The sequence below is a fragment of the Gamsiella multidivaricata genome, assembly GCF_025024155.1.
Source record: "Gamsiella multidivaricata strain RSA 2152 chromosome Unknown BC939scaffold_72, whole genome shotgun sequence".
Lineage (NCBI taxonomy): Eukaryota > Fungi > Mortierellomycota > Mortierellomycetes > Mortierellales > Mortierellaceae > Gamsiella > Gamsiella multidivaricata.
In genome coordinates this window covers 155,139-181,922 of record NW_026251780.1, presented here as the reverse complement: position 1 = coordinate 181,922, position 26,784 = coordinate 155,139, and the positions used below count along the sequence as shown (strand labels likewise).

General features: G+C 49.9%; 10 protein-coding genes across 10 annotated transcripts; 8 read left to right on the top strand and 2 right to left on the bottom strand.

Moving 5' to 3' along the window:
- Nucleotides 1–68: 68 nt before the first annotated feature.
- On the top strand, nucleotides 69–1,788 carry BC939DRAFT_387471 (WD40-repeat-containing domain protein; the record flags this gene model as incomplete). Its single annotated transcript, XM_051551841.1, has 7 exons — nucleotides 69–146; nucleotides 260–328; nucleotides 429–470; nucleotides 633–728; nucleotides 818–969; nucleotides 1,080–1,298; nucleotides 1,395–1,788. Coding segments are annotated over 7 exons (1,050 nt in total), but the record flags the coding sequence as incomplete, so codon positions are not given.
- A 1,086-nt stretch (nucleotides 1,789–2,874) lies between these two features.
- On the top strand, nucleotides 2,875–9,314 carry BC939DRAFT_414916 (uncharacterized protein). The gene is made up of 6 exons (XM_051552987.1): nucleotides 2,875–3,278; nucleotides 3,442–4,187; nucleotides 4,312–4,461; nucleotides 4,562–4,628; nucleotides 4,718–6,754; nucleotides 6,865–9,314. Exons 1-6 carry the CDS (start codon nucleotides 3,218–3,220, stop codon nucleotides 9,228–9,230), a joined length of 5,427 nt encoding a protein of 1,808 aa, XP_051408598.1. The 5' UTR covers nucleotides 2,875–3,217; the 3' UTR covers nucleotides 9,231–9,314.
- A 1,007-nt stretch (nucleotides 9,315–10,321) lies between these two features.
- On the top strand, nucleotides 10,322–11,172 carry BC939DRAFT_462653 (uncharacterized protein). Its single transcript, XM_051557154.1, has one exon. It carries the CDS (start codon nucleotides 10,329–10,331, stop codon nucleotides 10,836–10,838), a length of 510 nt encoding a protein of 169 aa, XP_051408597.1. The 5' UTR covers nucleotides 10,322–10,328; the 3' UTR covers nucleotides 10,839–11,172.
- Nucleotides 11,173–13,162: 1,990 nt separating this feature from the next.
- Nucleotides 13,163–14,290, top strand: BC939DRAFT_462652 (uncharacterized protein). The gene is made up of 2 exons (XM_051557153.1): nucleotides 13,163–13,327; nucleotides 13,423–14,290. Exons 1-2 carry the CDS (start codon nucleotides 13,266–13,268, stop codon nucleotides 14,189–14,191), a joined length of 831 nt encoding a protein of 276 aa, XP_051408596.1. The 5' UTR covers nucleotides 13,163–13,265; the 3' UTR covers nucleotides 14,192–14,290.
- Nucleotides 14,291–15,104: 814 nt separating this feature from the next.
- On the top strand, nucleotides 15,105–16,533 carry BC939DRAFT_401284 (HAD-like domain-containing protein; the record flags this gene model as incomplete). The annotated part of the gene is made up of 6 exons (XM_051552596.1): nucleotides 15,105–15,388; nucleotides 15,494–15,537; nucleotides 15,632–15,703; nucleotides 15,804–15,805; nucleotides 15,918–16,058; nucleotides 16,180–16,533. 6 exons carry the CDS (start codon nucleotides 15,105–15,107, stop codon nucleotides 16,531–16,533), a joined length of 897 nt encoding a protein of 298 aa, XP_051408595.1.
- A 14-nt stretch (nucleotides 16,534–16,547) lies between these two features.
- Nucleotides 16,548–18,289, bottom strand: BC939DRAFT_462650 (terpenoid cyclases/protein prenyltransferase alpha-alpha toroid). Its single transcript, XM_051557152.1, has 4 exons — nucleotides 18,086–18,289; nucleotides 17,819–17,958; nucleotides 16,894–17,685; nucleotides 16,548–16,806 (listed from the first exon to the last, which is right to left on the bottom strand). Exons 1-4 carry the CDS (start codon nucleotides 18,238–18,240, stop codon nucleotides 16,661–16,663), a joined length of 1,233 nt encoding a protein of 410 aa, XP_051408594.1. The 5' UTR covers nucleotides 18,241–18,289; the 3' UTR covers nucleotides 16,548–16,660.
- A 1-nt stretch (nucleotide 18,290) lies between these two features.
- On the bottom strand, nucleotides 18,291–19,439 carry BC939DRAFT_462648 (cytochrome c oxidase subunit IV family). Its single transcript, XM_051557151.1, has 3 exons — nucleotides 19,193–19,439; nucleotides 18,766–18,897; nucleotides 18,291–18,659 (listed from the first exon to the last, which is right to left on the bottom strand). The coding sequence occupies exons 1-3, from the start codon at nucleotides 19,395–19,397 to the stop codon at nucleotides 18,517–18,519; spliced, it is 480 nt and encodes a 159-aa protein (XP_051408593.1). The 5' UTR covers nucleotides 19,398–19,439; the 3' UTR covers nucleotides 18,291–18,516.
- Nucleotides 19,440–20,122: 683 nt separating this feature from the next.
- On the top strand, nucleotides 20,123–22,663 carry BC939DRAFT_506458 (uncharacterized protein; the record flags this gene model as incomplete). Its single annotated transcript, XM_051560788.1, has 7 exons — nucleotides 20,123–20,140; nucleotides 20,260–20,346; nucleotides 20,478–20,508; nucleotides 20,614–21,071; nucleotides 21,173–21,279; nucleotides 21,405–22,090; nucleotides 22,179–22,663. The coding sequence occupies 7 exons, from the start codon at nucleotides 20,123–20,125 to the stop codon at nucleotides 22,661–22,663; spliced, it is 1,872 nt and encodes a 623-aa protein (XP_051408592.1).
- Nucleotides 22,664–22,981: 318 nt separating this feature from the next.
- BC939DRAFT_290539 (40S ribosomal protein S0) lies at nucleotides 22,982–24,702 on the top strand. The gene is made up of 4 exons (XM_051551287.1): nucleotides 22,982–23,013; nucleotides 23,362–23,517; nucleotides 23,926–24,434; nucleotides 24,519–24,702. The coding sequence occupies exons 2-4, from the start codon at nucleotides 23,385–23,387 to the stop codon at nucleotides 24,624–24,626; spliced, it is 750 nt and encodes a 249-aa protein (XP_051408591.1). The 5' UTR covers nucleotides 22,982–23,013; nucleotides 23,362–23,384; the 3' UTR covers nucleotides 24,627–24,702.
- Nucleotides 24,703–25,284: 582 nt separating this feature from the next.
- Nucleotides 25,285–26,702, top strand: BC939DRAFT_462642 (uncharacterized protein). Its single transcript, XM_051557150.1, has 4 exons — nucleotides 25,285–25,453; nucleotides 25,544–25,610; nucleotides 25,696–26,289; nucleotides 26,396–26,702. Exons 1-4 carry the CDS (start codon nucleotides 25,346–25,348, stop codon nucleotides 26,497–26,499), a joined length of 873 nt encoding a protein of 290 aa, XP_051408590.1. The 5' UTR covers nucleotides 25,285–25,345; the 3' UTR covers nucleotides 26,500–26,702.
- The last annotated feature ends 82 nt before the right edge of the window (nucleotides 26,703–26,784 follow it).

Genomic DNA, 26,784 nt, shown 5'->3' with positions numbered 1-26,784 from the left:
CGACACAATTTATTAACATATGCATCTACAATGCGCATGCAATTGCTGTGTATTTTCGTACACATCGTATAGATGGAAAACGTATGCGGAAATCGATCCAGAGAAGAACCGTTGATTACAACCATAGCATAGCACGTTGGATGCAAGTAAGGCTATTACGATTCGATCATCATACGCATTGGACAACAACGGTATCAGGGAGGGAATTCATCGGCATCTCGGTAACCACTCAGGATCGTTTTCATTAACACCGATATAGATATCGCCTTATATCAAGAACAAGAGGGATCTTCCCTTTCTTCGGCCGGATCCCAACTTTATTGTCGATGTAAGGCCGATCGTGTTGCTTGCTCAAGGCAGTTGCGTTATTATGCGAAGGTCTGCATGTCTGACATTGGTCAGTGCCCATGATCTATTTGCTACTCTAGCTTTTGCCGCCATCTGCCTACACCAACAACCCTATGAACGCTGTCACCACCAAGTTTGTACATACCTCAATTAATAAGAACCGATGCCCTGTTAATGTCATTCGAGTAAGTGAATCGTGGAGCAGCTCCAATGTTCATGCAAGCGCTTTCTCTAGAAACCATTCGAAACTGATCCGATTAATTTCATTCCCATAAACGTAACAGTGGACACCCGAAGGACGACGTCTGGTTACTGGATCGTCGAGTGGCGAGTTCACACTCTGGAATGGCTTGACCTTCAACTTCGAGACCATTCTTCAGGTACATGAACGACATTCGACAACATGTCTTTTGAGGTTGATCTTGCTTGTTACTTATTGGAACCCTTTTTTTTTTTTAAAAAAAAAAAGGCTCACGACACTGCAGTCCGAGCGATGAAATGGAGCCATAATGACGACTGGATGGTTACAGCGGATCATAATGGATTTATCAAATACTGGCAGTCGAATATGAACCCGCTCAAAGTCTTTCAAGGCCACAAAGAGGCCATTAGGGATCTCAGGTACGTGGGTGTTTGATATGCAAGATCTTTCGGTTTCTATTGCAGCAATGCAGTTTAACGCTAACCGGCACATTCGCTTGTACAAAACTCGGCCCTGCATGGTAACTTAGTTTTTCGCCAAGCGATGCTCGGTTTGCGACATGCTCGGACGATGGAACGATTAAGATCTGGAACTTTCATGAGGGGATCGAAGAAAGAACGCTAACAGGACACGGATGGGATGTAAAGTGCGTAGATTGGCACCCACAGAAGTCGTTGCTCGCATCAGGAAGTAAAGACAACCTGGTAAAGCTGTGGGATCCAAAGACCGGAAGGACATTGACGACGCTGTAAGTACTAAAGGACATGCTTTGATGTACGTTACACCTTTCTCGCAGAAAGTATAACTACTTAATGATATATTTTTATTCTTTTGTATTCGATAGGCATGGTCACAAAAACACGATTCTAGGACTGCAGTGGAACAAAAACGGCAACTGGTTGGCGACCGCGGCGCGCGATCAACTCGTGAAGATTTACGATATTAGGATGATGAAGGATTTGCAGACTTTCAGGGGTCATAAGAAAGAGGTCTGTTCGGTCGCATGGCACCCACAGCACGAGTCCCTTCTAGCGACAGGAGGTTCGGAGGGTTCGATCATGTTCTGGACTATGGGACAGTCGGAGCCGTCGGGATGCATGGAGAATGCGCACGATTCGAATGTTTGGTCGCTAGACTGGCATCCTGTCGGACACATCCTCGTTTCTGGATCTAATGACCATACGACCCGGTTCTGGACCAGGAATCGTCCTGGAGAGTCGATGCAGGACAAGTTCAATGTTGGGATCCAGAAGGCAGCGGAGCTGGGACTCACTGATAGCGGATCTGCGCAGGATGATGATAATGAGTTTGTTCCAGGACTTGGAAACTACAACCATAGTGCCAGTGGAGGGTTTGATATGTCGCCGATGGCTGGGATCCCTGGTCTTGGTGGCGGTTCTGCAGGGCCTGGTGCTGGAGGTCCGTCCATGGGATCAATTCCGGGACTGGATAGTCATTCAGGAATGTTGCCGGGACTTGGCATGGGTGGACCTCCACCTCCACGTCCGAATGGGATGGGTCAAGGACCGCCTGGTGGGTTTGGTATGGGCGGTATGCAACGGCAGGGAGGTCCAGGAGGGCCGGGTGGACCTCCATTTGGAAACGCTGGTCCGGGACAGTGGCAGGGCGGGCAGGATCGACAGCAGCGTGGCAATTGGGGCGGCGATCGAGATGGGAACAATAATTTTGGACACCATTTCGAGGGCGGTGGTCGAGGAAGAGGGCGCGGAGGATTTAATCAAGATCGACGTGGACGAGGCGGGTACCGCGGAGGAGGAGGAGGAGGAGGAGGAGGAGGAGGAGGGGGAGGGGGAGGAGGGGGAGGGGATCGTGAATTTAATCACGACAGAGAGAATCGTTGGAACAAGTAGTGTACCATATCACTTCAAGATCGAGATGGCATATTAAAGATCTTAACAATCGATGACCTGCGTTTGCCTTTTGAAGCTTTGGCCTTGAGGTGTTGGCATGCGACAACCCGGGCTGAGCTGAGTGGAGTTGGGCCAAGGATACGATGGGTCACACAGACCAAGGCGTTAAAGGGGTCATATGGCGCAAGGAGGAAAAAAACATGGGGGAGAAAGGGACGGGCTGCCTACTCCCAGCAAACAAACCCGTCATTGTTGGCTGTTTATTGTTTTGTTCCTGGATACAGATACATCATTGACACGCAAACGGCCCCGTATGCAGCAAATAGGCACAAAAGGGGTTGGTTGTAGTCTAAACAGACAAAGGACGGCGCACGAAAATGACCCTTCGATGACCTAACGAATTCCCTGTTGCCCTGGAAGGAAAAAAAATAGACTTGCACACTTCTTCTTCTTCTTGACCTTCCTTTTTCCTAAGGAACCTCATCGTCCGTTCCCTGCACTTACGCCAAGCTTCCTGTTCCGCATCTCTACTCCCATTGCAACTGCGAAAGAGACTGCATTGCAATTGCCATTCCGGATTCCTTTCCTCCCTGTTTGCTTTCTTCCTTCACCTCCACTCCACACGCTTTGAGTATATAATATTTTATTTCCCACTTTCTTCTTGCACCCAGCAACAACCCCTGTCAACGAATAAGACGAGACGGAAACTCAGCGCCAGGGATACGGTAGCAGCAGCCAGAGACACAGTAGCGGCAGCCAGGAGAATCAACCCTAACCTCTCAGGCAGACCTCGGCCATGACAACCCTAACGACAACCCAAGGGCCCTCATTCTTATTCCAGCCAGACCCAGCTAGCTGTACGTTCTATCGCTGGTATTATTCCTTTCCGTGAGCCAATAGGCGAAAGATACATCGCCAAACTACTTTCCTGATAAAGGTGAAGGTCATTCAGGGGCAGTATCCTAACTCTATGCACTTACCTTATGCTTGTCTTTTTCTCTCACGGTTTCATGGCTATAGTCGCTGTCTCCAAGATTGCTATCCACGATGCTTCAACGACTCCTGTCCTCATCATGACCATGGACCCGACCTCCTCGGGAACCTCAATTCAACACCCTCTCCAGGGCACGCTAGAATATACCCAGGATCCAGAGGCGCTTTGGCAGCAGCGTAAACGACCCGCGTCATTGAACCTTGCATCCACACTCACGTCCGCGTCCACGACAGCCGACACGCCTACGCCCACGTCCATGACGAAAGAATTGTCGTCACTGTTGCTCAAGGTTCATGCGAGAGAGAGCCTACGTCTGTCAATTGAGCTCAAGGGCGATCTACTGGACCCTGTGCGACCAAGGCCGAGGAGAACACGGACAGAGCCTCGGACACGGGCAGGAAATCCCTCAGCCACAACGGCGTCACAGACGAATCCAGAGTCGGGACGGCGCTATCAGCTTGGGGATATTGGTCGAGCACTGACAGCGGCAGTACCATTGACAGCGGAGCAAACACTGGGTGGCAAGTCTTCGCGGAGCGGTAGTACCGTTTCGGGGGATTACAAGATGATGTCAATGGGAATATTCTCGGAGAGCACAATCACGAATTCAAATGACAGTGCATGTGCGACGACAGCCTCTGAAGAGGACGAGGCGGAAGACGTGGAGGATGGAACTGCAACCGGAGTGTATGCGCCGAGGATCTATTTCGCGGAAACATCGACGGAAAAAGCCATGCATGACTTGTGTAGCGAGGCTGCTTTCCAGCAACAGGTACGAGTTGGATGTGTCTGCTGTGGAGATCCTGAATTGGTTCGGGCGAAAGAGAGCTTCTTTCGATCCAACAGTCGTGCTTTCCTTCTGAACTGTCCCTGTTATCATTATTCTCCTCTGTTAGCTTGTTGAGAACCCAGAATCGATATCCATTGTTAAGACGATCAGGTCTTTTGAGGAAGAGCTTTCAGCCAAGACGTACACATGGGACTGGAATTACCATACGGAAGATCGGGCTGGTCAGCAACTGCAGAGCCATAAAGCAGTATTTGCTGTAAGTTTAGGGCGAAGGACATTTTATATTTTGCGAAGGGTTTCATTTTTTTTATTTGATGTGACCGATACGGAATGGCTGACATACGTTTTATACCTAGTTCTTAACACGAAACAAGTTGACCGGTGCATTGGAGATACTGTCTATGTTTTCACTTTGGATTCAGCGTAAGTTCTATTCGGCTCTGTTTGAATGCGTGCAGCGAGATTTCTTGTGGGTTCAGTGATTCTTATCATTACTATCTTTCAAATTTTAGATGAACCACCTCCAACAATTAGCAGCGCTGTGCGGTTTACTTCCTCGTCACCACCATACACGACAAAGAAGAGCATGCGTCATTGGAGGAGGAGCACGACTCCTGAGAAGGGCCCCAACGCCAGTCGGCTATCATCATTTTGGAACAAATCATCGCCAGCGTACCCGTCAACCCACAAATCGGTGCCTAATTTTCAAGATACATCATCTGGATTGGGCGCAGGAAAATCTACGCCGGAGTTATCCTCGTCGATTTCCCAAGCCTTTTCCTTACCCCTGGCCAACGATACAGAGGACGGACCGCTTTTCCGGGCAACGGTGGCGGAATGTGAGCGGCATATCCGAGGCATGAAGGCGGTCTCCAAAAGGGTCCTGAAGGCCGCACATGCTGTCCTAGATACTCAAAAGGCATGGGTCGCGGCTGAGGAGGCGCTTATCAAGGAGCTGCATGGGGTGAAATCGGCAGAAACGCTCGTCGGGCAGTATCTGCGCCCATTCACAGAAAACCTGATAGAGCATTCGGAAATGCTGTCGCGGCAGATGCAAGAGTTCCTGATTGAGCCGTTTTCGCGCTTCTATGGAATCGATATCAAGGCGGCAGAGCTCCATCGAAAGACGTTTGAAGAAGAGAGCAAGGATTACTACAGCTACCTCTCACGGTACATGAGCATGAAGCAGGATAAAACTCAGAGGAAGCAGGACGCAGATGCCAAGCGAGACAAGAAACGACGGCACTTTGAACTTAAGCGATTGGAATATTGGAACTTCCTGATCGAGATGAGGGCGAACGGGGCAAAGGACGATGAGCTGTCTTATTATCTGACAAAGTACGCGGAGGAGCATTGCCAGCATGTGACTGACATGGGGGTCATCGCTAAGGAACTCCAGCCAGATCTGTCCGCGATTGTTACGACCACCAAGCAACGCCGGGAACGTAATAAAGAGCAGCAGCTTATCAACGATGCTCAAGCCACGATCCTGGGCTTTTCTGCGAACTACAACAAAAGCGTTGCCAGCTCCGTGTTGACCCAATCTATGGTTACTTCGAACTCGTCGAATTTCAGCCTGGATTCGCCAAGGACGCCTGATTTCCGACAAGATTCTCCCAAAACTCCTAATTTCCTACGGGACTCGACCGATCTTCAACGCGACATTGAGTCAGTCGCTTCGTCTGCCGTGTATGGCAACCCACGAGTGAAGAGCGGTAGCTCGCTAAGCATCACCGGTATCCGTGATTTAGAGCATCATGATGTCGACGCAGGAGTCGCTATGGGAAGACGCAAGGAGGGCTTCTTGTTTGCAACCAGTCGGCCGAGCTCACACAGCTTGGTTGTACTGGAGAAGCCCAGCATCAACTGGCACAAGTACTGGTGCGTGCTCTCCGAAGGCCAGCTCTATGAATATTCGCAGTGGAGAAAGGGCGTCACCCAACCTCACAATGACCCGATCAACCTCCGAATCGCGACTGTTCGCTCTTGCCGCGATCAGGATCGACGATTCTGCTTCGAGGTGATTACGCCGAAGTTTAGGAGAGTCTATCAGGCGACGAGTACCGAGGACATGAACTCGTGGATCAATGTGATCTCGAACGCGATCCATGGACTTTTGAACGGGACGAGTAGTTGCCGGAACCTGCATCATGAGTTCATGAACAGCGGATACAGGAACTCGGGACAGTCGGATGGTAAGGGTCTGATGGCAGGACTTTACGGCGGTATGGGTCGTCCCAGCATGGAGCACGTCTTGAATGCGACAGCATTACCGACTTCGCTTCAGGATCGTGTGCTACCTGGTCAAGCTGTCGGAAGAAAGCGTGGAGGGAACACTGCGGATGGGCTGAGCGAACTGGGACAGATTATGACTCCAATGGCTGCTCAAATGGGTTCATCCGACGATATACCAAATGACCTAAACCAGCTCGGGACAAAGCTTTTGAAGGCTATGCGTGAGTCGCATCCGGACAACACGGCCTGCGTGGACTGTGGGGCGAAGAATCCAGAATGGTGTGTCATTAATCTGGGCATCTTGGTTTGCATAGGTAAGGCGCATCTCTCTCTCTTTTTTTTTTTTTTTTTTTTTTTTTTTGGCCTTATGTTTTGATTGCGTAAAGAAATAACCTAACGTTTTCTACACTGTTTGATGTGCTAGAATGCTCCGGTATCCATAGAAGCCTCGGCACACATATCTCGAAAGTACGATCTCTGACGCTCGACACGACCTCGTACACAAAGGACCTTTTTGACTTTATCCGGTCAGTCGGCAACAATGTCGCAAACCAGATCTGGGAGGCCAACCTTGTTCAGCCGAAAACTCAGCTGCAAGGGCCCATAAGCGATCGGGAAATCTCAAAGATTATCTTCAGAAAGCCGACTGCGAACGACGCACGAGAGTACAAGGTCAGCTTTATTCGCAAAAAGTACTCGGATAAGGCATTTATCGTTCGACCTCCGTCTTTTGATTCCGCCGATGCGAGGGCAACTGCTACGGAGGCTCTCTTCCGCGCTGTATCCGCAAACGACATTCCAGCCGCGCTCGTCGCTTTCGCAGCTGGCGCCAACCTCAACGCGGTTCAAAAAGCGGATGATCAGAGTGATTCTGGACCGTTCTTTGAGTTGCAGGATCAACCATTTACTCTACCACTACTTCCACCGAGGAAGAGTGAGGACTCTTTCGGGTTTAGCGACATTTTAAATACTAGAACTTTCCCGATACGTGATGACAACCTGCTGCAACCGTCCTTCCGTGGAGAGAAGACAATCTCGGACACCTCGTCGCAGTTTTCAACATCGACTATGGGGTCCAATCCAGTATCTGCCACAGAGCGGAAGGACGATGTCACGGAGATAGAGCAGAAGCTGTTGGCAAGCTTGGAAATCCGTCCGCGACCTGGAGGAGGCCGTCCTATCTCATCTGTCATGGTCCTCCAGACTACGCCGCTATTGATTGCTCTCCGCCATGGCGTGCCCTTCTCTCTTGACAGCCAATATGAAGTGTACCCACTTGCAGAGTTTTTGATGCTGAACGGAGCGGCGAGCAACATGAGCATGGAGGTCAAGTTGTTGAATGGCGACATTTTGACTGCGGTGACGGACACCAAACAAGCTGGATCGAAGAAGGTGCCCAGGGTGCGGTCTGAGGAGCTAACGGAGGGCCTGATTGAGCGAGACACAATTCTTCTGCCATCGAGTTCGATCGGCTCCCGACTGTCAGCCGGTACAGCATCGAGTAGTCTGGGGGCTGCCAACTCCAGCAGGGCATCTCTAAGGAGTTCGAGTTCTAACGATGCAGAGATTGACAAGGTCGCAAACAGGCGGAGTGTTGGTCAGATTGTTGAGCTACGGGGCGAGGATGGTGCAACCGCCATGGAGTATCTTCGATCGAAGAGTATTGCTCGAGGAGAGGCGATGCCAACTTTGTCATTTATGCCGTCTTCGATGATGTCGGGCCTGAATAACGCATCAATGAGCAGACCTCAATCTTGGCAAGATGGGGCCAGACTTCGTCCGAGTAGTGCGGAGGATATAAACCTCACGAGCGTGCCTGTGTCTTCGGTGTCAAGCCCCCTGATCAACAAGTTGACACTTTCGCCGCGACTGCAGCCATCGAAATCCGCTATGGCTATTCCGACGACAGTATCGTTTCCGCCCTTGTCAAATACTTTAGATGGAGCGGCTGGGTCAACGCGTCCTCAGCACCCACCATCGTCGTCTACTCAGGATATCTCATCTCTCTTTCAGAAGAGGCGCGATAGCGATAGTGGTGTCGGTACAGGTCTCTTTGCGACGTTGAGGACATCGACGCCCAAGGACAAGGAACGTGCGGCTGCAAAGGCACAGGCAAGGCGATCGGGCGATTTCTCAATGTTCCGACCAGGCTCGACTAGGTCCCTCTCGCTGCTGTCAGACTCGAGTAGTCTTCATGCGGATTCGCCGCCACCACCACTGGTACCACAGCCACTTTCGGCGAACGGAATATTGTCGTTTCCGGAGGGCCATCGTTCCATCACTTCCGGTATCGGTTCAGGGGCAGTGGAGAGTCGGATGAGTCATCCGCCTAGTAGGACTCAGAAGGTGAAGGCGAGTCTGACAAAGAGCATTCGGTTGTCGGCAACATACCTGAAGAACAGCATCATGAAGGAAGACAAGGAGCCGGTCCCTACTGTTTTGAACTCGGCTGAGAAAAGCAGTGGTGGGGCTATAAGGTCGAATATGCGAATCGATGGTACTATTCCGACGGCACGCATGAGCGGTTATGGCCATAACGATGGCGGTGGCGGCGAGCACGGAAGCGAGAGGCAAGAGGGAGACGATGGGGAGGAGTTGACGATAGCGGAGTTGTTGATGCGACAGGATGAGCTGGAGCAGAAGGAGCGAGAGAGGCGACTGCGTCGAAGGTCGAATAAGAGTTCGATGGGGCCAGGAATGGGCGTTTCGAGCCGGGCGGCGGCGAGGTCGTTTTTTAGTTCGACGGCGTATTCGTCTACACCGGAGCTGTCGCAGAAACCACAGCAGTAGCGCCTGAAAACGAGGGCGGAGAACTGGACGAGAGAATAGCCTTGCTTGCTTGAATATATGTAGTACCTTAAACACTGTAAATACAATTTAAAAAAAAAAAAAAAAAAGAACGCGTGTAACGCGACACTCCCTTTTTCAGAACAAAAACGCGTCAAGCACAGCAGTTTTTTTTAATGTAGCAACAACTTCTTTGCTGCCGTGCGCTACAAGAACGACTTTGTCGGATTATTTGGGTTTAATGTGGGTTATTATTTACGAGAGAAAGCCCGTAGCTCACGTCCCGAAGCCGACGCTCCACCCTGACCCTCACTACCTCCATCTCCAGGAGCGTGTATTTCTGTGCAAATATTTTCGAACATTTGTAAAAAACCACGATTATTTTGTTTGTTAAATCAGTGGCGTTATTATTAGCGGTTGTCATAGCGGAGAGTGTGTTGAAGAGAAGAGAAAAAGAGAGAAGACAAAGAAGAGAGGGTAGGGGATGAGAGACGAAGTAAGGGAAAGAGTGGCGAGAGCAATTCAATAAAAGGTGTCCTCAGCCATGTACGGGGCTCTGTGCAGTTTTTGAGTTTTTGGCAGCCATGATAAGCAGGAACAGCGGACTGACCTCGTCGGCTTCTTTTTTTTTTTTTTTTTTTTTTTCGCTGCATGTCATACCTGGCTGCGTGAAGTTTTTTGCAATGGTTTGATATCTTAAATATGGCCGTGGGAGGGGACTATGCCGTACGGCGACAAACATCAGCTACGCAAGCGCCCCTGGTTCACGACCCCCAATTGAGCATTTGAGAAAAAGAAGAGGCAACCTCGGGGATGGGACTAATTTAAATGATCCTCTACTGGCTTCCTTCGGCTCCGGCCTCTGCTGCATTCTCTTTATCTCCACTCCCCCACCGCAAGAATGAATGAATATATAAACCCCTACAAAGCCCTAACAGCTATTGCAAAAACCCTAAATGGGGGCTGTTAGGGTTTTTTGATAGCTCTTAGGGTTTTTATAACGGTTTATATGAGGTATCGAGCGCAGGGGGCCCTTAATAGGGTATGGTTAAGAAAGAGGTTTGTCTGTAGAATTCGAACCTTGTCTCTTTTCCATCAACTATGTACGAAACTTTCAACCGCTCCTTTCGACCAATCAGTATGGGGAATAAGCAGGATCGGGCGATCCAGACGGATAACCACCTTCCTTCGCCCAGCAACTCCCCCAATCTAACCGATGAAGCCCAAAACTCCCACAATGGCGCCCAACACAGGGGGGTTTGCCGCGTGCAGAGGAAGAAGGCTCCCAAGTTGGATGCTGCTGCCACGGATCTGGAGACGTTCCTGGATGATTTTGAGGAATATGCCGACCAGAGGCAGTGGAGCCGAAGGATGTGGCCCTCCAAGGTCGCCGAGTACGTGGACGAAGCAGTCGTGACATACTTTTGGACCGCTGCTTTCAATGCCAAGAACTGGTCAGATATGAGATCCCTTATCGACGAGTACCTAGGCAACAAGAAGGTTCCTAATGTAATCGAAAGAGCCGAGCAGCAGTTTGATAAACTGAGGCGAGAGGGCTTCAATCCTGACAGGATTGATGGCGACGTCGCAGTGTTGGAGTACTGCCTCTGAAAGCTTGGTGTTGAGAGGGATACTTTCATCTGCCGAAACATCCTCGACTGCACCCCTGAACCTCTGAGGACTGAGCTCAAGGCCAAGTACAAGAAGGGGTTCCCTAGTCTGGGAGATTTGAGCATGGAAGTGATTGAACGGGTGAAGGCGAAGGATATAGGGGCGGTCGCGCCAGTTTCAGTTGTCTCGGCTTCGACAGTTCGAACCGTGGTAGCCTCTGTGGCGGCATCAACATCCCCGATGCAATCAGATATGGTTTTCACCGTAATTGCTAGAATGCTCGAGCAACAGAGGGCCCTCGCGGCGAAGGAAAAGGAGTTGCAAGCTATGAGGGGTGTCAGAGTTTAGCTCTGATTGGTAGTCAGGACCTTTATTCCGAAGATATATAAGGCAGGCCAGACGATGTAGTTGACACTCAATCATATACTCACAACAGTCCAGTCAATAAACTATTGTCTTCACACACTCGTCTTTGTCCACTTGTCTTGTTCACTCGGTTCGGGTCTTTTGCAGACGGTTTTGGACACATCGGTGAACGTGCCCCTGAGGAACCCTTTGGGTCACGTCCCTGTCTTGCACAAAGGGGCTGAGTGACCTTTGCAAGAAGAACAGGTAGGCACCCCCTAGAAGAGGATGAAGGGATGGATGGGGGCTTAACCACCGTCGGGAATGCAGGGTTAGGAAGAGGGGCTCAAGGACCAGGCGAGATGAGTGAAGTGGTGGTTCTGAAGATGGGCACGACCGATATAGGGGGTTCGCGTCAAAAAGTGTCGACACCTATATTTTTACAATAATAAATTTTAATTCAGTCGATTGTATGGCCATTGTGCGAAAGAATCGAATCATTTTTGTGGCGCTTTCTCTGCCTCTGCTTTTGCTGGACGCGTCTTGAAGAAATAAGATGATGATGACCATCCCCTGCACTTGGTAGCATGGCCTCTTCTTTGTGTGTATCAGCACTAGCAGTCCTCAGATATAGATAAAAATGGAGTCGCAAAGACTTTAATACAGTACTTTTTTTCCTCGTATCTTCGTTACTCTTTACATTGTGCATGCAGCCATGTCAACCGGCCTCTCTTGTACGTACGAGGAACCATTTCTCACGTGAGAGCCGCAATCGACTGAATTAAAATTTATCATATGGTGTTGGCACTTTTTGACGCGGACTCTATTAGAAATCAAAGAGTGGTCTCAGGCACAGGGCACAGCACAGACACTGCCGCTGAACAAGAGCGCGATTCAGCCATGGGTACACAACGCAATTCACAAAAGGAGAATGGGCACATCCATTCGCACAGTAGCATACCCGAGGGACACTGTGGTGCCATTTGTATCATCGACAGATCGATGGATGGATAGATGAGGGGATTCTTTGTATACCTTTGGCGGTCTTGGAGGAGGAAAGCGGACGGTGGAGGATGAAAAGTGGAGGGAAGAGGAAAGGAGAAGTACCACCAGCACGAGCGGATCAGATAGCGCGCAATTCGACGCGTCTCCCAAAGTTTGTTTACAAAACAAAAGAATGAAAAACGACGCCTCACCGAGTCGCATCCTCGTACAATATGTTCGTGTGCCTCCACGAATATGCATGGCGTCATTCTACGGATGTAAGGATGTGAGGGCGTTGGATGTGAGGAGGTTAGATGTGAGGAGGTTAGATGTGAGGATGCTGGATGTTAGGACGTAAGGATGTAGAAAGCTGACCGTCGCTTCTCTGTCTTGTGAAGGAGGCGGTATCTCGGGCGCACGAAGGCGCGGTTGCAAGGAGCAATGACACCCATCCTCATGTTACCGAAAGGCTTCCCGCAGCGCCATGGCCTGTCTATGCTTCGTACCAAAACGTGGTCATTGTCTGGCCTGTGCAGCACGAGCAGTATTGTTCTCTTTCAGCTCTTCGAAAAATGATATCTAGGGTGCGTCTTCTGTACACTAATACAGCGTGTATGATGCTGATAGATTTAGCTAGGGAGCGCCTATATGATCCGTGTGTTTTCAAGGACGATGACACCACTCCGCGGACATGGTCTCTATTGGCTCAAGGACGTAGAATTTGCCAAGGGAGGATCTTACATGGTAGCTGGCCGGGTTTATAGCTCCATCCGAGAAGGGTTGAGGAATGGTAGAAGAAGTGGCAGTGTAGGATATGGTCTGGATAAGGCATGGGCAGATCGACCCGCCTAAGCTTGTAGGGCAGGGAGTATCCAGTCCAGGGTCCAGCGAGCGATGTGAGACACAGTGATGAAACACCAGTCAGTGACATCTATGCTGTGCATGACGCCTCTTGGCTTTGCTTCCGTACCTTCCTTCTTTACTTTCCACTTCCGCCACGTCCTTTCTTCACTTCGTACTCCCGTCACCCCTCTCGCTTCCCTTCTCTGCCCTCTGGCTTGACCCTCACGCACATACGGAGCACCGACAAACACAACCATGGGCAACTACGGACGAATGCACAGACACAAGTACAATGAAGTCATGAACCCCAGTGCACGGTAAAAACCATTCAGCATCGATTTGGTTACATACCCCCTCTTGCAGCGTATCCTACGCACTCACTGACTATACGGTTATATCTTACCCAAAGCAGGGCCCGGAAACGTCAGCGTAAAAGGCAGCCGTACCTTGAACTGCAATACGAATCACAAACGCCACAACCACGCCCACGAGAAACGCCACCACATGAAATAGCAGTAAACGCCAAAGATCAAGCAGAAGTCGTGAAAGCATTCGCAACCAACTCTAGAAAAATAACTGACCCCGTGGAAGCATTCTTGGGGCGCCTTCGCCAACAGTACCTGCATCTTCAGAGCCAGCAGCGGTTTCCCCTTCCAACAGACACAGCACTAACAGCGGCAGAGGATGCAATGGCGGATTTGAGGGTGATAGTGCAGACCGCAGCAGAGAAATATATTTCAGCGATGGAAGCAGCAAACGAATACGCGGCAGCGGCACAAGAGGCAACAGCAATGGCACAAGAAGGTAGTGGATGTAACTCCAAAGCAGGAGAGCTTGCCGGCGAAGCAGCATGTGCCACAGGAGAGAAAGCGACAGAGACAGAGAGATCAGTGGAGGAGGGAGGGCCAATGGACAAGTCAGAGTCTAGCGTGGAAAACATACGAGAAAAAAGGAAGGAGGTCAATAGCGCGTCAAGAGGAACGAATATGAAAGAAGCCAGAAAGAAAGCGAAAGCGGCAGCGAAGGCAGCGGAGGCGATGTGGAAGAGAATCATGATTGAAGCGGCAAAGGTGGAAGCGATGGGCGAAGTCGCAGTGGCGGAATTGACAGGACCTTCATGGCAGAAGCAGCAGGATCAGCAGGATCAGCAGGATCAGCAGGGACTGCATGGGCCGCAGTAATAGTTGGAGAGGCTGGAATGGCCCGATTGCGATTATGGTTAGCATTAATGCTCACGTTCTTCTTTCCGCGTGTGGAAATACAATAAAGCCCGGTTAAGTGAGGAACTTCCTAGCATACAAACTAGTGATAAAAATTGTTCATCGCGGTTAACCGTTCCCTTGTGAGGATTGTAGATGTTATGCCAGCTCATTCAGATCAGGGCTGCTGCTGCTGCGAGCTGGGAGGCGTTAAGGAACTGAGCGACGTGACATCCCACCTTCGAGGGTTCTATATCGCTAGCTCCTTGCCGTGGTAATGAAAGCGGGAAGTTACGTTGGTCGCGCTGAGAGTCGGTCTTTGTGAATGAGTGAGCAAACGGCTGAAGCGCAGATCTCAGACCCTCTGCTCAAGGACAGGAACAGACGCGACACGAAATAAGGTTTGTGGGTTTGTAGTACCAATTGAGTTCCGGCCAATCAGGGGTCGCTGGGAGACAACGTCCAGAGGGATTCCTTGTCGTCCTGATCAATCTCTCCATCTGACATCTCGTCATCCCGTCATCCCAATCAGCCTTGCTCTTGCTCACCTTCAGCTGCGTCTCTGGATAACCAGACAAGCAGGCACTCTCCTTGAGCCCCACGCCTCTCTACAAGCATACCTTTTTCCACTTCTCCGTCCTCTTCTGCCGCCTTGGTCTGTGTCATTTACTCAACCATGTCCACAGCGATTTCCCACTCTGTTTTCAAGGCCACCGTGTCCTCTCCGCCATGGACATTCTCCAGGATATTGCCTCTCAATTCTGTAGCAAGCATTCCTTCGAGTCACCATGTGTCCAAATGCTTGTATCCCCACCGCTTTTATCATCAGCAAGGCGCATTATCGAATCACTCCGTGATAGCGTCACCGGTCTCTAGTCCGTCCCAATTTCTGACGATGAGCAATTGTCGACAGAGGTCCATCACCACAAATATCAGACATCGATGGGATATCTGTCGTGGTGCCCTATCTACGACCTCCCTGAGCTGTCTAGCAGCGCAGAATCGAGATACTGATCGTCGTCCACACATACTTCAATTTCATCGGGGAATCAAAAGCAGTTGTGGCACGGACCATGGCTCTGCCACACATGGTGTCCAAGATGAGCGCGTCTTCTTCTTCGATATTGACAATTGCCTCTATCCAAAGTCCTCTGGTATCCCATATCTGATGAAGCAGAGGTATTACATTGATACGCGATACGCTGAAGAGATGACTCTATGATTATCTTCTATGAGCTCTGTTTAATAACTGTCGTGTGTGTACATTTGCTCGCAATCTGTAAGGATTGAGCAATACTTTAGGGATTCTGGTATCCCACATCACGAAGGTACGCTTGCCTTCTACCTTTCCCCGCGCTTCGTATACCGCGAATTCAATGGAGGCCCTTGCTGATCCTATGCTGACGAAATCGCGAACTATAGTTGAGACCCTGGCGCATCGCTATTATGTGGACTATGGATTGGCTATCCGAGGTCTGATCGAGAAGCACCCAGGTAAGATCACCTCGCGTGCTTCTATTAAAGATACAATCCCTACTGAGAACAAGCTACTGATGATTCTTGTTCTTTCTGCGCATTTCTTTTACATGATCAGATGTAAGGTTTTTTATATGGATTTGAACTGCGTGTCTTATGTCGTTTATTTCGGTGCACTAGGATTGACCACTAACGGCGATATTTTGTTTCTGTATGTTATCGCAACGGCTAGATCGATATTAGCGACTATGATGACAAAGTGGATGGAGGGCTTCCGCTCGAGAATATCCTGAAGCCGAAGCCGCCGCTTCGAGACATGATCCGATCGATGAAGGTTGGCAAGAAATGGCTCTTCACAAACGCGGGCAAATATGTACGTATACCCAACGATGCAGAAAGTCTCAGTTGCTGACGCGTTGACGCCTAATTCTATTAAAAAAAAAAAAAAAAAAAAAAACCTGCCTGACCATGCATAATGACTATTCCTTTGCCAGCACGCCAATCGAGTGATCAAAATCCTCGGCCTTCAAGGGCTGTTCGATGGGATGACATTTTGTAATTATCTGGAGCCTCATTTCGTCTGCAAACCAGACCGTAAGGCATTCGAAAAGGCTATGAAAGAAGCACGCGTGCAGAATCCTGCGTTTTGCTACTTCGTGGATGACTCCGCCCCAAACATCGCGATGGCCATCAAGATGGGCTGGACAGCAGTTCATGTGGACGAGTGCCTATCCGAGTTGCCTCCTGTGGGCCATTTTCAGATCCATTCCGTGGTCGATCTCCCGAAAGTCCTGCCACAGTTTTGGGACCACGGCGAGAGCGAATTGCGGACGCAAAAGAGGACATGAAAATAAAGATATTTATTGCCTATAAAGATGTTCTGAAGGGTAAATACGTGTACAGAATGCAGCGTCTCCGGATCACTCTCACATTCAATATCACGCCTATAGTTTAAAGGAGATGGCGTCTTGACTCTCAAGCTGCATCTTTCCAAAATACTGTCTGTGTATGCAAGCGCTCCTTCATGCGCTCAGAGATGTTCAAAAGCGGATCTAGTGGTCGAATACCTGGTTCGCCCATAAGCGCGAGCGAGGCGATACCCATGTATGAATGCATCGCATCTAAGCAGTTGTGGTTTCAAAATCGCAAATTAGCACCGAGAAATGCAACTTGGAGGTTAATGGCACAATAAACATGACACGACTCACCAGGATAGGTGCCGACCCACTTTCCGAATCCACCAAAAAATTTATGTTGTGTCTCCATCAAAAACCCGCGGTTGCAGTCGAAATCTACAAGCTCAAAGCTCCCGATCGTCTTCAAGGCCCCGCCTATCCAAAACGAATAGCATGTGTCTGTGGGCTTGTTCACTCGGCCCTGGAATCCAGTCGTCTGCCGCTGGAGACACCATCTTCGTGTTCCCTCTAGGTCGACAAATCCTGCACGCGACTTGCGCTCTTCGAACGCTACTTCGTCCTCTCGGCCCTGCACATCCCGAGTCATTGTCTTTTGATCCTGCAGGGCCTCCTCACCCATGAGCCCCAGTGTCGCAATACCACAGTATATCGATCCTCCGTGAGATTCTTGATGCAAATTCTGCGAGATTCCATGGTCGTAGCCTTGACAAGATCGGATGAAATGAAGTGCTGTTGAACGATTGAAGCCGGACCAGTCGTTCAAAAAATAGGAGATGGCGGCCGCACAGTAGACAAATCGCATATCCTGTTCGTAATCGGTGATGCACGGGATGAAGCAGCCGTCGGGTTGTTGAAGTTTCCTTAGTGACCTGAGGATTGGTTCCTTGGCTACCCTGGACAAGTCGTCGCCGAGAAGCACCAGCATGGCGAGCGCAGTGTAAGTCATGGTGGTATGGGCTGTATCATGGACCGTAGTGTTGGGTCCACATTCGCAGCCCAGGTTCTCGATTCCTTCGCTGTGTTGCTGAAATGGGAGGCCCGAGAAAGGACCGCCTCCGAATCCGTAAAGTGCATCGTGCGAATCTATGGTCGAAAAGATAGCATGGGTCAATGACCATGGGAGCGAGTGAGCGCCTTTCTTTATTGCAGGAAGACGCGACGTTTCCTACACCCATTAAACAAGCATTGACTCGAGAAAGGCATGGGTTATGCGTACGTGAAGATCCATCGCTAGCAGGGACACGTTGCTGTGAGTAAATCCATTCGATCCAGTCCTTGCGGTTGTCCTCTGACACGGTTTCTTCTAAAACGCCCAGCAACTCAAGGCCCCCTAACGTGAACATGGCCAGGGTCATCCTATCCGCGCAGTGTTTCCGCAGGACACAAAACGTCCCCAGGACCAGGGTCAGCAAATGAAGACAACACGGAGGAAGCTGGCGGGGTCCTAAAAGTAGACAAAGTTGGATGCGCGATCGCTCCTTACCGGTGGGTGTCATTGGATGTATATGGCTCTGGTAGCATCTGTAGATTGCGTTTAAAGTATTGAATGTGCATTTCACGCTCGAACTTTCGCTGCTCCACGGGCTGCACTGGCTGAATGGTAGCAGGAGCTGGGGCGGAATCCTGGTCACCGAGCATGCTGAATGCGTTGTTGCGGATGAATGTGCTTTATCGCGTTGAGTCAAGGAGGTGCGTTTCCAAGTGCATCTAGCTCAATTGCCTCAATGGATTCAATAGTGACTGTGCGTGCGCATTAGAGGGTTCAAATCATGATGTTTATTCGTAGCCCAAAGTAGGGAGAACGGAGAGGGGAGGGATGGAAGCGAATGTCGGCATATGCTATGTCGACTAGCGCTGATACGGGGTTCGGAAGCAATGTCAATCATAGAAGGACGCGATGCTTGCTGGGTACATTTAATTCTTGGTGAGAGAAACGAAACCGGGACCCTTGTAGTTATCGGAAGAGATACCGGTGATAGGATTGATCTTGTTCTCACGGGCATACTCGTTCGAGGCCTCCTGCCACTCCTTGGTGGTGGTCGAAGGCTTCTCCTTGCCTAAAATGTCGCAAAGAATAAAAATCCATGTCAGCTCAACTTTGTCCAACGGGAGGAAGACGCGTGGTGAACTTCTGTTTGTATTGATTGTGGTCCATGCACATACCAGCACGCATCCAGAGGAAGAGAGCGCCAGCAGCACCGACAACAGCGGTAGTACCGACAAAGACCTTGGCGCCGTGGTTGGGGCCGGTGAGAGGAGTGCGGGCACCGTGGGGTCCGAAAGCAACCCAGTAAGCTAGTTATTAAAGGAAACAGATTGCGATCAGCTCAGCAATTACTTCGGCTGACATAACTGTAGTTGTAGCGCGTGAGGTCCTGTGCTTGCTCTACATCTCCAAATCATCCATTGGATTGGATCCTGCGTTCGATTGCGCCACTGTACTGCCGATACTTTTGTTGTGAGGTCTCAATTCGGCTCCGAAATCCGTATCGAATTGAGAAGTTTGCTGGTCGGCTTCTACTTTCGGATGACATTTGCTCCCACTGAATACTGAGGACAGATGATGGATAGAAAGCGCGTGTATCCTTACCGGCCTTCTTCTGCTCCAAGGTCATTTTGGTCCAGTCGCCAGCCTGGACCTGCTCAAGCTGCTTGGCGAGGGTGCTCTGCTCCAGGGAGGACAGAGTCGACCAGCGCGTCTCCAAGTTCTGGAGAGTGGCGGGCGAGGCTGCGGTAGTAGAGGCGCAACGGCGCTGGGTGGCACGGACAGCAGGGCGGACAAGAGTGCGAATCATGGTGATGATTGAGGGGTGGGTTGTATGAATGAGAAGAGAATGATTCGGACGGGGATGATGGTGGTCGGATCGAAACCAGAAAAAAAAAAAAAGAGGGTGACGTTGCACGCTGGGGGTTGGACTGCGGGGAGGCATAGAAAAGGTGCGAGGGATGAATGTCTTTTTTCCTCCCTCACTGCCTTGACTGATCCTTTCCCTCCTCCCTCTCATCGCACTTCTCATCACTCTCACAACTAAAACAACTCCACCGCATCCTCTTCTTAAAGACACGGGAGGATCATCCTTTGCTCGGCCTTGTATTATAGACACTCCAATCTTTGCCTCCCCTCCCCCTCACACTTCCATCCAAACGGGGATATATTTTCTATTTTCGCAGCACACCACCACACACTTCGACCTTGAATCGATCCGTTCTTTGCTATTCATCGCATTCATTACTCTCCACTCCTCCGTTCTTTCCTCGTCGTTAATTCCTTGTATCATATCGTATCACTCTCTTTTCCTTTTCTTTTTATTATTACCACTATTATCGCTATCATTACCATCACGATTCTGCACTTACCCTTTGTTGTAAACCAACCACTGCCTGCCTATTTTTTTTTTCCCTTGTGTTTATTTCTCTTGTTTTCTTGATCACATAAGGCATCCACCCTCACCAACAACAGGAGGCTACATCCCGGACAGATCTGTTCACCCACCGACCCTTTTCTCCCCTCCGCTCTTCCATGAAAAGCCTGGCCAAGGTACGCGATCGTTCAGGCGGTTCTATTCATTATGAACACAAGAGGATTATGAAACCGTTAAACTCATGATGCACTTTACCCTCTTTCTCTCTCTTTCGCACCACTTCCACTACCTGTAGTCTTACGACCCACAGCAAGGGCCGGCTTTCGGACAACTCTCAAGGGAGGACATCAGTAAAGTCGTCAAGAAGGAGGACGTTGATCTGGTATGTGACTCATTACAAATCCGACTGTTTGTCAGCACGATTGCACTGGACCTGATGGAGCACTAGATCCTTGACACCCAAACCATCTTATTAACACTTGCTTGCTGTCATTGCTTTTTCTGTTGCTATAGGTGATCTGGTCCATTGGAAAACGACCTAAAGGTGTGTTTGTAAAGCACGGTCAATACTTTTGAGGTGCTTTGACCATGGCTGCTAACGTTTTGCTCATGTTCTTTTGTGATATTTGCGCACCACAAATCACCTCAGCTGGATTTCCTGCAAAGAAACAGGCCTTTGCGCCCGCTCACGCTATTCCGAATGGGCACTCTCAGCACCAGGATGGCGCAGTCAATTCAACACTCGGTTTATCCGTTAGTACAGGAGACACATTTTTACCAGCTGTGGACGGAGCCGAAGTAGCTACCGAAGGAGTGAAGGTACAGGACGAGATATCCATTCCTACAGCGCCCGCTGCTCCACTCAAGCCCAAAAGCTGGGCAGAACTTGTTCGACCCAAGCACCCTACTCCATCCTTGACTCCCTCAACACCAAACGGCACATCTGGAGAGAAATCGAACGATACGAACAACAAGGCATCAGGAGCGAACGGCGTCAAATTTGACGGAATTGCTGATGTTCTCCACAATTTCAAGCCCACGTACTCGTCGCTTCTGATCCAGCCTCGTGGTCTTGTCAACAATGGAAACATGTGCTTCATGAATGCGGTAAGTATACCCGCATGTACCACAGATGTCCAGTAAGCATTGATACTATTATTACAACATGCTCATGAAGCTGATTGTTACCTGATATGTGCTTGTCATAGATCCTTCAACCTCTTCTGCACTGCCCTCCGTTCTACAACCTTCTCATGCAAATCGGAAAGCACGTCGTCCACAAGTTCAAGAGCACCACCCCGCTCGTCGATTCTCTGTACGTGTTCTCGGTACCGAGTTTTATCCGCAATCATTGATTTATTCAGGAACCAGCAACCTGGCTAGCGTTTCCAGTCGCGATTGTATACTCACACTTAATTATTCCATTATTCCCCTTCAAAGCATTATGTTTCTGAACGAGTTTCATGTCGCGAAAAAGAACCAACCTGATTATGGCACGCCTTTTGTGCCCGAGTATGTGTACGACGCTCTTCGCGGACTCAAGCGGTTCGACTCAATGAGAGGTCGTCAGGAAGATTGCCAGGAGTTTTTGGGATTCTTACTGGACGGGCTTCACGAGGAGTTCTACGCGGCCATGAAAGAAAAGCCCATGGGATTGGACATCAACGGCAACATGGAGCATGAAGACAGCGAGAGCGGCGTCAGTGAAGACGAGTGGATGGAAGTCACAGGACCGAAGAACAAGGCTTCGTACACGCGATCGACACAGTTCTCGGAGACGCCGATCTCTAGCATTTTCTCAGGCCAGCTTCGGTCCATCCTTCGCATCCCGTCTCAAAAGGATTCGGTTACGCTAGAGCCATTTCAGTCGATGCAGCTGGACCTGACGCCTGAGAACGTACATACGATCGAAGACGCACTTCGCAACTCGACTATTCCTGAGGTCCTCGATGGATTCACGAGTTCGGAAAAGGGCGGCATCGCAGTAGAGGCGACCAAGAAAATCTTTATCGAGCATGTCCCACCTGTGCTGGTGCTCCACCTCAAGCGATTTATCTACAAGGATGGACGGACGCAAAAATTGCACAAAGAGGTCGGCTACAAGACGGTACTCAACCTTCAACCAGGTAATTTCTTGGTCTGGCTCTGTTCATTCTGACCTGCCCACCTCATTTGCCCCTTTATTAATGCCCGTGCATCGTTTGACAACTCTAGATATTATTTCGCCCACGCGTCGCCCTTCAAATGCTATCCCATACAAGCTGTTTGGCGTTGTTTACCACCATGGCCGAACTGCAGCAGGAGGCCACTATACTTGCGATGTGTTGCGACAAAACGACGAGTGGCTCCACATTGACGATACCAACATCACAGTCATCAGCGAAGCAGATGTAACTCTGGACTATGAAGGATCAGACGAGTCCCATTCTCCCAAGCCAGTTGCCAATGACACATTGACCAACGGTGGTGTATCAGAATCGACAGCGCTTGCGGCTGCCATTTCAGCCTCATCAATACCAGCAAGTCGATCGAGCGATGGCGTGGCCTATGTTCTATTCTATATCCGATCCGACCAAAAGAACTCAGCCCCCACTTCGGGCTCGACAACGCCAACACCGGGAGCAAGCACCCCCAAATCAATGACAAATGGAACCCATGCTAAACCACCAGGAGCAGCGTGGAGCGTCTCCAAGAAGTAACAGTGTGATTATGAAAGAACGAAAAAAAAAAAGGGGAAAAAAAAAAGGCATTTTTAGACAAGGCATTAGCAATTGGCAAAAGTAAAAAAATAAATACGAATATCATTGCACTCAAATCGCATAGGGCCATAGCTGGAGAATATCTTGGATTTTTTTTTTTTTTTTATTGACGCCAGATCCCCTCAGACGCGCAGGCGTGCCACAGGCTGCATTGACGCTTCATCTTGGAAATGGTGAAAGGCAAACTGATGAATACATCACGTGCATCTACCTCAAACCTGAAATCAAAAGTGCAGTCCGCAGGCGTAGTTGGTTCTTCCTCTCTTTCGGCCATATTTCCGGATCCCCTTGTATGATACGGTGGAATGCTAATCGATGGATGTGGCGTTGAAGGAGCGATGGAGGATCAAGGCGACATGGATGGCTCGATCGACTTAATTGATACGGCAACAAGAGGATTGAAGGAAACACGGATAGACAGCGCGCTGTATCGGATGCATATTCGGTTCAATGGATGGATACTGCTACACAGCTGGACAAAAGGGATCTTTCGAATGATCTAGTCGATTTTCTCGTAGGAATCGCGGATCCTCCATTGACCTCGCCCAGGCAGTCTCAGCAGCACAACTCTCTGTTCTCCAAACAAGGACATAGCAACTGACCTTCAGCTCGCTCTCCATCTCTCATCGCCATCATAGCTATCACCATAACAACGATAGCCATGTCTGGATTGCCTACTATTCTCAAAGCTACTGAGGAGGACATCAAGCTCCTCCTCTCTGCCCAGTCTCACTTGGGAACCAAGAACTGCGATGTTCACATGGAGCCCTACGTCTGGAAGCGCCGCGCTGATGGTAAGGACCCTATCAGCGCACTTCGCGTTCGGGACAGTCAGGAAGACGATATTTTGACAGGAAACCTAGGGAACAGTTATTCAATACCCTATCGGTAACACGGAGTGTATGTCAGCAGCAATATCGGCCGTCTTTCTCTGGAGGAACTGTTGCTCCGTACTGCCGACATCTTTAAGTACAGCATAGCAATTTTGGAAGAGATTGGCGCGTACAATGACCGGTATTATCTTTATTTCCGGGATCACTTTTCTGCAAAACCAGACGACAAAGTGACGCTGACGCGAGCTCAAGAAACAAGTTTACAGAACAGCGAATAATTGGTCGCTGACGCGCGTGCGAGCTAAACTGATTTAAGAATTCGAACACATGCTGACCAGCCATTATTTTTTTACGTTCAACGATACAAAGGTGTCCACATCATCAACATCGGCAAGACCTGGGAGAAGATTGTCCTCGCTGCCCGTATCATCGTCGCCATCGAGAACCCCGCCGACATTTGCGTTATCTCTGCCCGCCCTTACGGTCAGCGTGCCGCTTTGAAGTTCGCCTCGCACACCGGTGCCCAGGCCATTGCCGGTCGCTTCACCCCCGGTACCTTCACCAACTATATCACCCGTGCCTTCAAGGAGCCCCGTTTGATCATCGTCACCGACCCCTTGACCGACCACCAGGCCATCAAGGAGGCCTCGTACGTCAACATCCCCGTCATCGCTTTTGCCGATACTGAGTCTCCCCTCAAGTACGTCGATGTTGCCATCCCCACCAACAACCGCTCCAAGCACGCCATCGGTCTTGCCTACTGGTTGTTGGCTCGTGAGGTCCTTCGCCTCCGTGGCACCATCTCCCGCTCTGCTCCTTGGGATATCATGGTCGACATGTTCTTCTACCGTGATCCCGAAGAGAAGGCTGAGGAGGAGGCCGCTGCCGCCGCTGCTGCCGAGGGTACCGTCGCTGATGTTGCTGGCACCTGGGCTCCTGGTGAGGCTAACCCTACCGGCGAGTGGACTGGCGAGGTCTCTGCCCCCGTCCCTGCCACCGGTGACTGGGCTGCCGATGCTGCCACCGCTGACTGGTCCGAGGCCCCCGCCACCGACTCGTGGGGCGCTTAAATCCCAGAGTGATTTTTATTTTTTTGTTTTTTTTTCGGAAATAAAAGAAGATCTCATTTTCCTGTTCCTGTGTGCATTTGTCTGTTGTCAGAGAAAACGGCGCTTATGGTTGATCGAAAGTATCATTGCAAATTAAGCACATTTTGGCGGTATCTCTAACCTTATCCAATGTGCTTCGCCCGTTTTGCCAAATATTACGAGTTCGCATCTTGCGCATGCGAAGACTGGGCGCCCTATTTCTCTAGCAATGCACCCAATATCTCTGTCTCGTATCACACGGGCCATGGTCCAGGTCCAGAGGTGCGTTGCTCTTTTTGTCTGGTGTATACTTGCTGATCTATGCGTCATCTGCTACAAGTCCTTCCAGGCGTCGACGTTTTTGGCGCAGAAACCTGCAGGTGACCTTGAGCGTAATAAGCTTTAAGAATATGTTGCGCCTGGAACCGCTCCGGTTCCGTACGAAAAAATAAAAATAAAAAATAAATCTTGCAGGTGAGATATGTCTGAGAGGATCGAGCCAGAAGCTCCACTCACATTATCACCAGGCAAACGCAGAACACAAGCAATAGCGTAACGACGAAGGATGGCAGGTTTCGCCTTATTGGATGATACCTGTAGCCGTCAGCAGGATTCGCGATGTCATTCTTTTCGTTATCTTTGCAGTTTTATCCCTTTCTCTTTTAGTTGACTCCACTCTCACCCTAACTGTAGTAACCATCATGGTGCCTCTTATACAACCGCCGTGGCTAATGCAAAACACTACCACTACGCCTGAATTTTCGGCTACCGGAGGGGATGAAGGGGAAGACACGCCCAGCTATAGCGAGGTAAGAAGGAAGAACATTTCACCATCAGTAGGAGTGATTTTTTATGCCGTTTTGATAGTATCCAGGACTGACGACCGCAATGACCTTCAGACTGCCGCCTATCTCTCTGCTAAGGTTTTGACAATCGGAGGCGTTATACTACTAGTAATGGGGCTGTGTAAGTTTTTCTAATGATGCACCTTGAAGAACAAAGACGAACTTTTCATCGCATAGCTTACAGCTAGAGCAATCCCGATTCGTAGGTTGCGCGTTTGCAATACTTTTGAGGTTCAATCGACATTCACGGCAGCAAACGCTTCAAAGGATAGAATTCAAAAAGACGTCAGTCCTTACACAGAGTACAGTCAATCGTGCGCTTCCGATCCGTATCTGGCCGTCCCAGGAGCTCCTTCTTATCGATGATCACCATCGCGTGGTGGGTGTCTATCATGCCCCGGACAGGCCGAAGACCAACGTCAATCTGCAGAGACAGGAAAGAGAGTCTGGAACGGATTCGAAAGAACAGCAGCGGCCGTGGCCATTACTCAAGAGTCTGGAGTTCATGGAGCGACTTTATAGTCGTTCAAGTGGCAGCAACGGCAGTACCAGTACTAACGCCAACACGGATACCGCCAGTACCGCAGTGATCCCTCTCTCCACAATTGAGTCCACTTCACACGGTCCATCGTTAACGCCAATGAACACAGAAACAACTGAGACGCGGATAGCAGCGGTAGATTCCAGCCCAGACACGTCCACTGATGATAGGTGTTGCACGATCTGTCTAATGGAGTATCTGGACGGCGATCGAGTCCGCATTCTACCCTGTGAGCACGAGTACCACGCGGAGTGCGTCGGTAAGGGTTACAACAGAATATAAATGGAATCGAGATATGGTGTTACACGGCTCCATGGATAGTACTAATGGTGCGATGAATTGTATTGTCCTATGGTGTTGTGTAGATATCTGGCTAACAAACAAGTCGACGCAGTGCCCGCTGTGCAAGCACGATCTCTCGGATGACATTGCAGAGCCTTCGATCACAGCTTCATCTCGCCAGCCATAGCCGACCTAATGATGCAGCGCTCTAACTTCTTGCATAATTCATTCTACGCATTCAGATCCACGCTCATCATTTTCCTTGATAATATCACGCGTTAGCATTCGCGTCTAGCGCTTACGCAATAAAAGAAAAAAACGGGCCATGGAGACGCACTACATCTGTCGCAGTTGGCGAGGAGAATAGCGATAGCGGAGAAAATCAGCGCCGCCGATCACTCCTTAGTCCTCAAAGGCCATCCATTGGACGGAAGCTAATTAACCGGCTTCTAAAGGAGAGAGAGTCCACAGC

Excerpts from the sequence above, each read along its gene's own strand:
- BC939DRAFT_462648 (XM_051557151.1), bottom strand. The coding sequence starts at position 19,397 with ATGATTCGCACTCTTGTCCGCCCTGCTGTCCGTGCCACCCAGCGCCGT. Across the intron at positions 18,898-19,192 it reads CTTGGAGCAGAAGAAGGCCG|CTTACTGGGTTGCTTTCGGA; the intron begins GTAAGGATACAC and ends TTTAATAACTAG. Across the intron at positions 18,660-18,765 it reads CTTCCTCTGGATGCGTGCTG|GCAAGGAGAAGCCTTCGACC; the intron begins GTATGTGCATGG and ends GCGACATTTTAG.
- BC939DRAFT_462642 (XM_051557150.1), top strand. The coding sequence starts at position 25,346 with ATGGTGCCTCTTATACAACCGCCGTGGCTAATGCAAAACACTACCACT. Across the intron at positions 25,611-25,695 it reads ACTACTAGTAATGGGGCTGT|GTTGCGCGTTTGCAATACTT; the intron begins GTAAGTTTTTCT and ends CCCGATTCGTAG. Across the intron at positions 26,290-26,395 it reads GTACCACGCGGAGTGCGTCG|ATATCTGGCTAACAAACAAG; the intron begins GTAAGGGTTACA and ends GGTGTTGTGTAG.
- BC939DRAFT_290539 (XM_051551287.1), top strand. The coding sequence starts at position 23,385 with ATGTCTGGATTGCCTACTATTCTCAAAGCTACTGAGGAGGACATCAAG. Across the intron at positions 23,518-23,925 it reads CTGGAAGCGCCGCGCTGATG|GTGTCCACATCATCAACATC; the intron begins GTAAGGACCCTA and ends AACGATACAAAG. Across the intron at positions 24,435-24,518 it reads AAGAGAAGGCTGAGGAGGAG|TGGACTGGCGAGGTCTCTGC; the intron begins GCCGCTGCCGCC and ends CCTACCGGCGAG.
- BC939DRAFT_414916 (XM_051552987.1), top strand. The coding sequence starts at position 3,218 with ATGACAACCCTAACGACAACCCAAGGGCCCTCATTCTTATTCCAGCCA. Across the intron at positions 3,279-3,441 it reads CCAGCCAGACCCAGCTAGCT|TCGCTGTCTCCAAGATTGCT; the intron begins GTACGTTCTATC and ends TCATGGCTATAG. Across the intron at positions 4,629-4,717 it reads GTTTTCACTTTGGATTCAGC|ATGAACCACCTCCAACAATT; the intron begins GTAAGTTCTATT and ends TTCAAATTTTAG.
- BC939DRAFT_462650 (XM_051557152.1), bottom strand. The coding sequence starts at position 18,240 with ATGCTCGGTGACCAGGATTCCGCCCCAGCTCCTGCTACCATTCAGCCA. Across the intron at positions 17,959-18,085 it reads ACATCCAATGACACCCACCG|GATGACCCTGGCCATGTTCA; the intron begins GTAAGGAGCGAT and ends CTGCGCGGATAG. Across the intron at positions 16,807-16,893 it reads GTGGGTCGGCACCTATCCTG|ATGCGATGCATTCATACATG; the intron begins GTGAGTCGTGTC and ends ACAACTGCTTAG.
- BC939DRAFT_462653 (XM_051557154.1), top strand. The coding sequence starts at position 10,329 with ATGTACGAAACTTTCAACCGCTCCTTTCGACCAATCAGTATGGGGAAT.
- BC939DRAFT_462652 (XM_051557153.1), top strand. The coding sequence starts at position 13,266 with ATGGGCAACTACGGACGAATGCACAGACACAAGTACAATGAAGTCATG. Across the intron at positions 13,328-13,422 it reads GTCATGAACCCCAGTGCACG|GGCCCGGAAACGTCAGCGTA; the intron begins GTAAAAACCATT and ends TACCCAAAGCAG.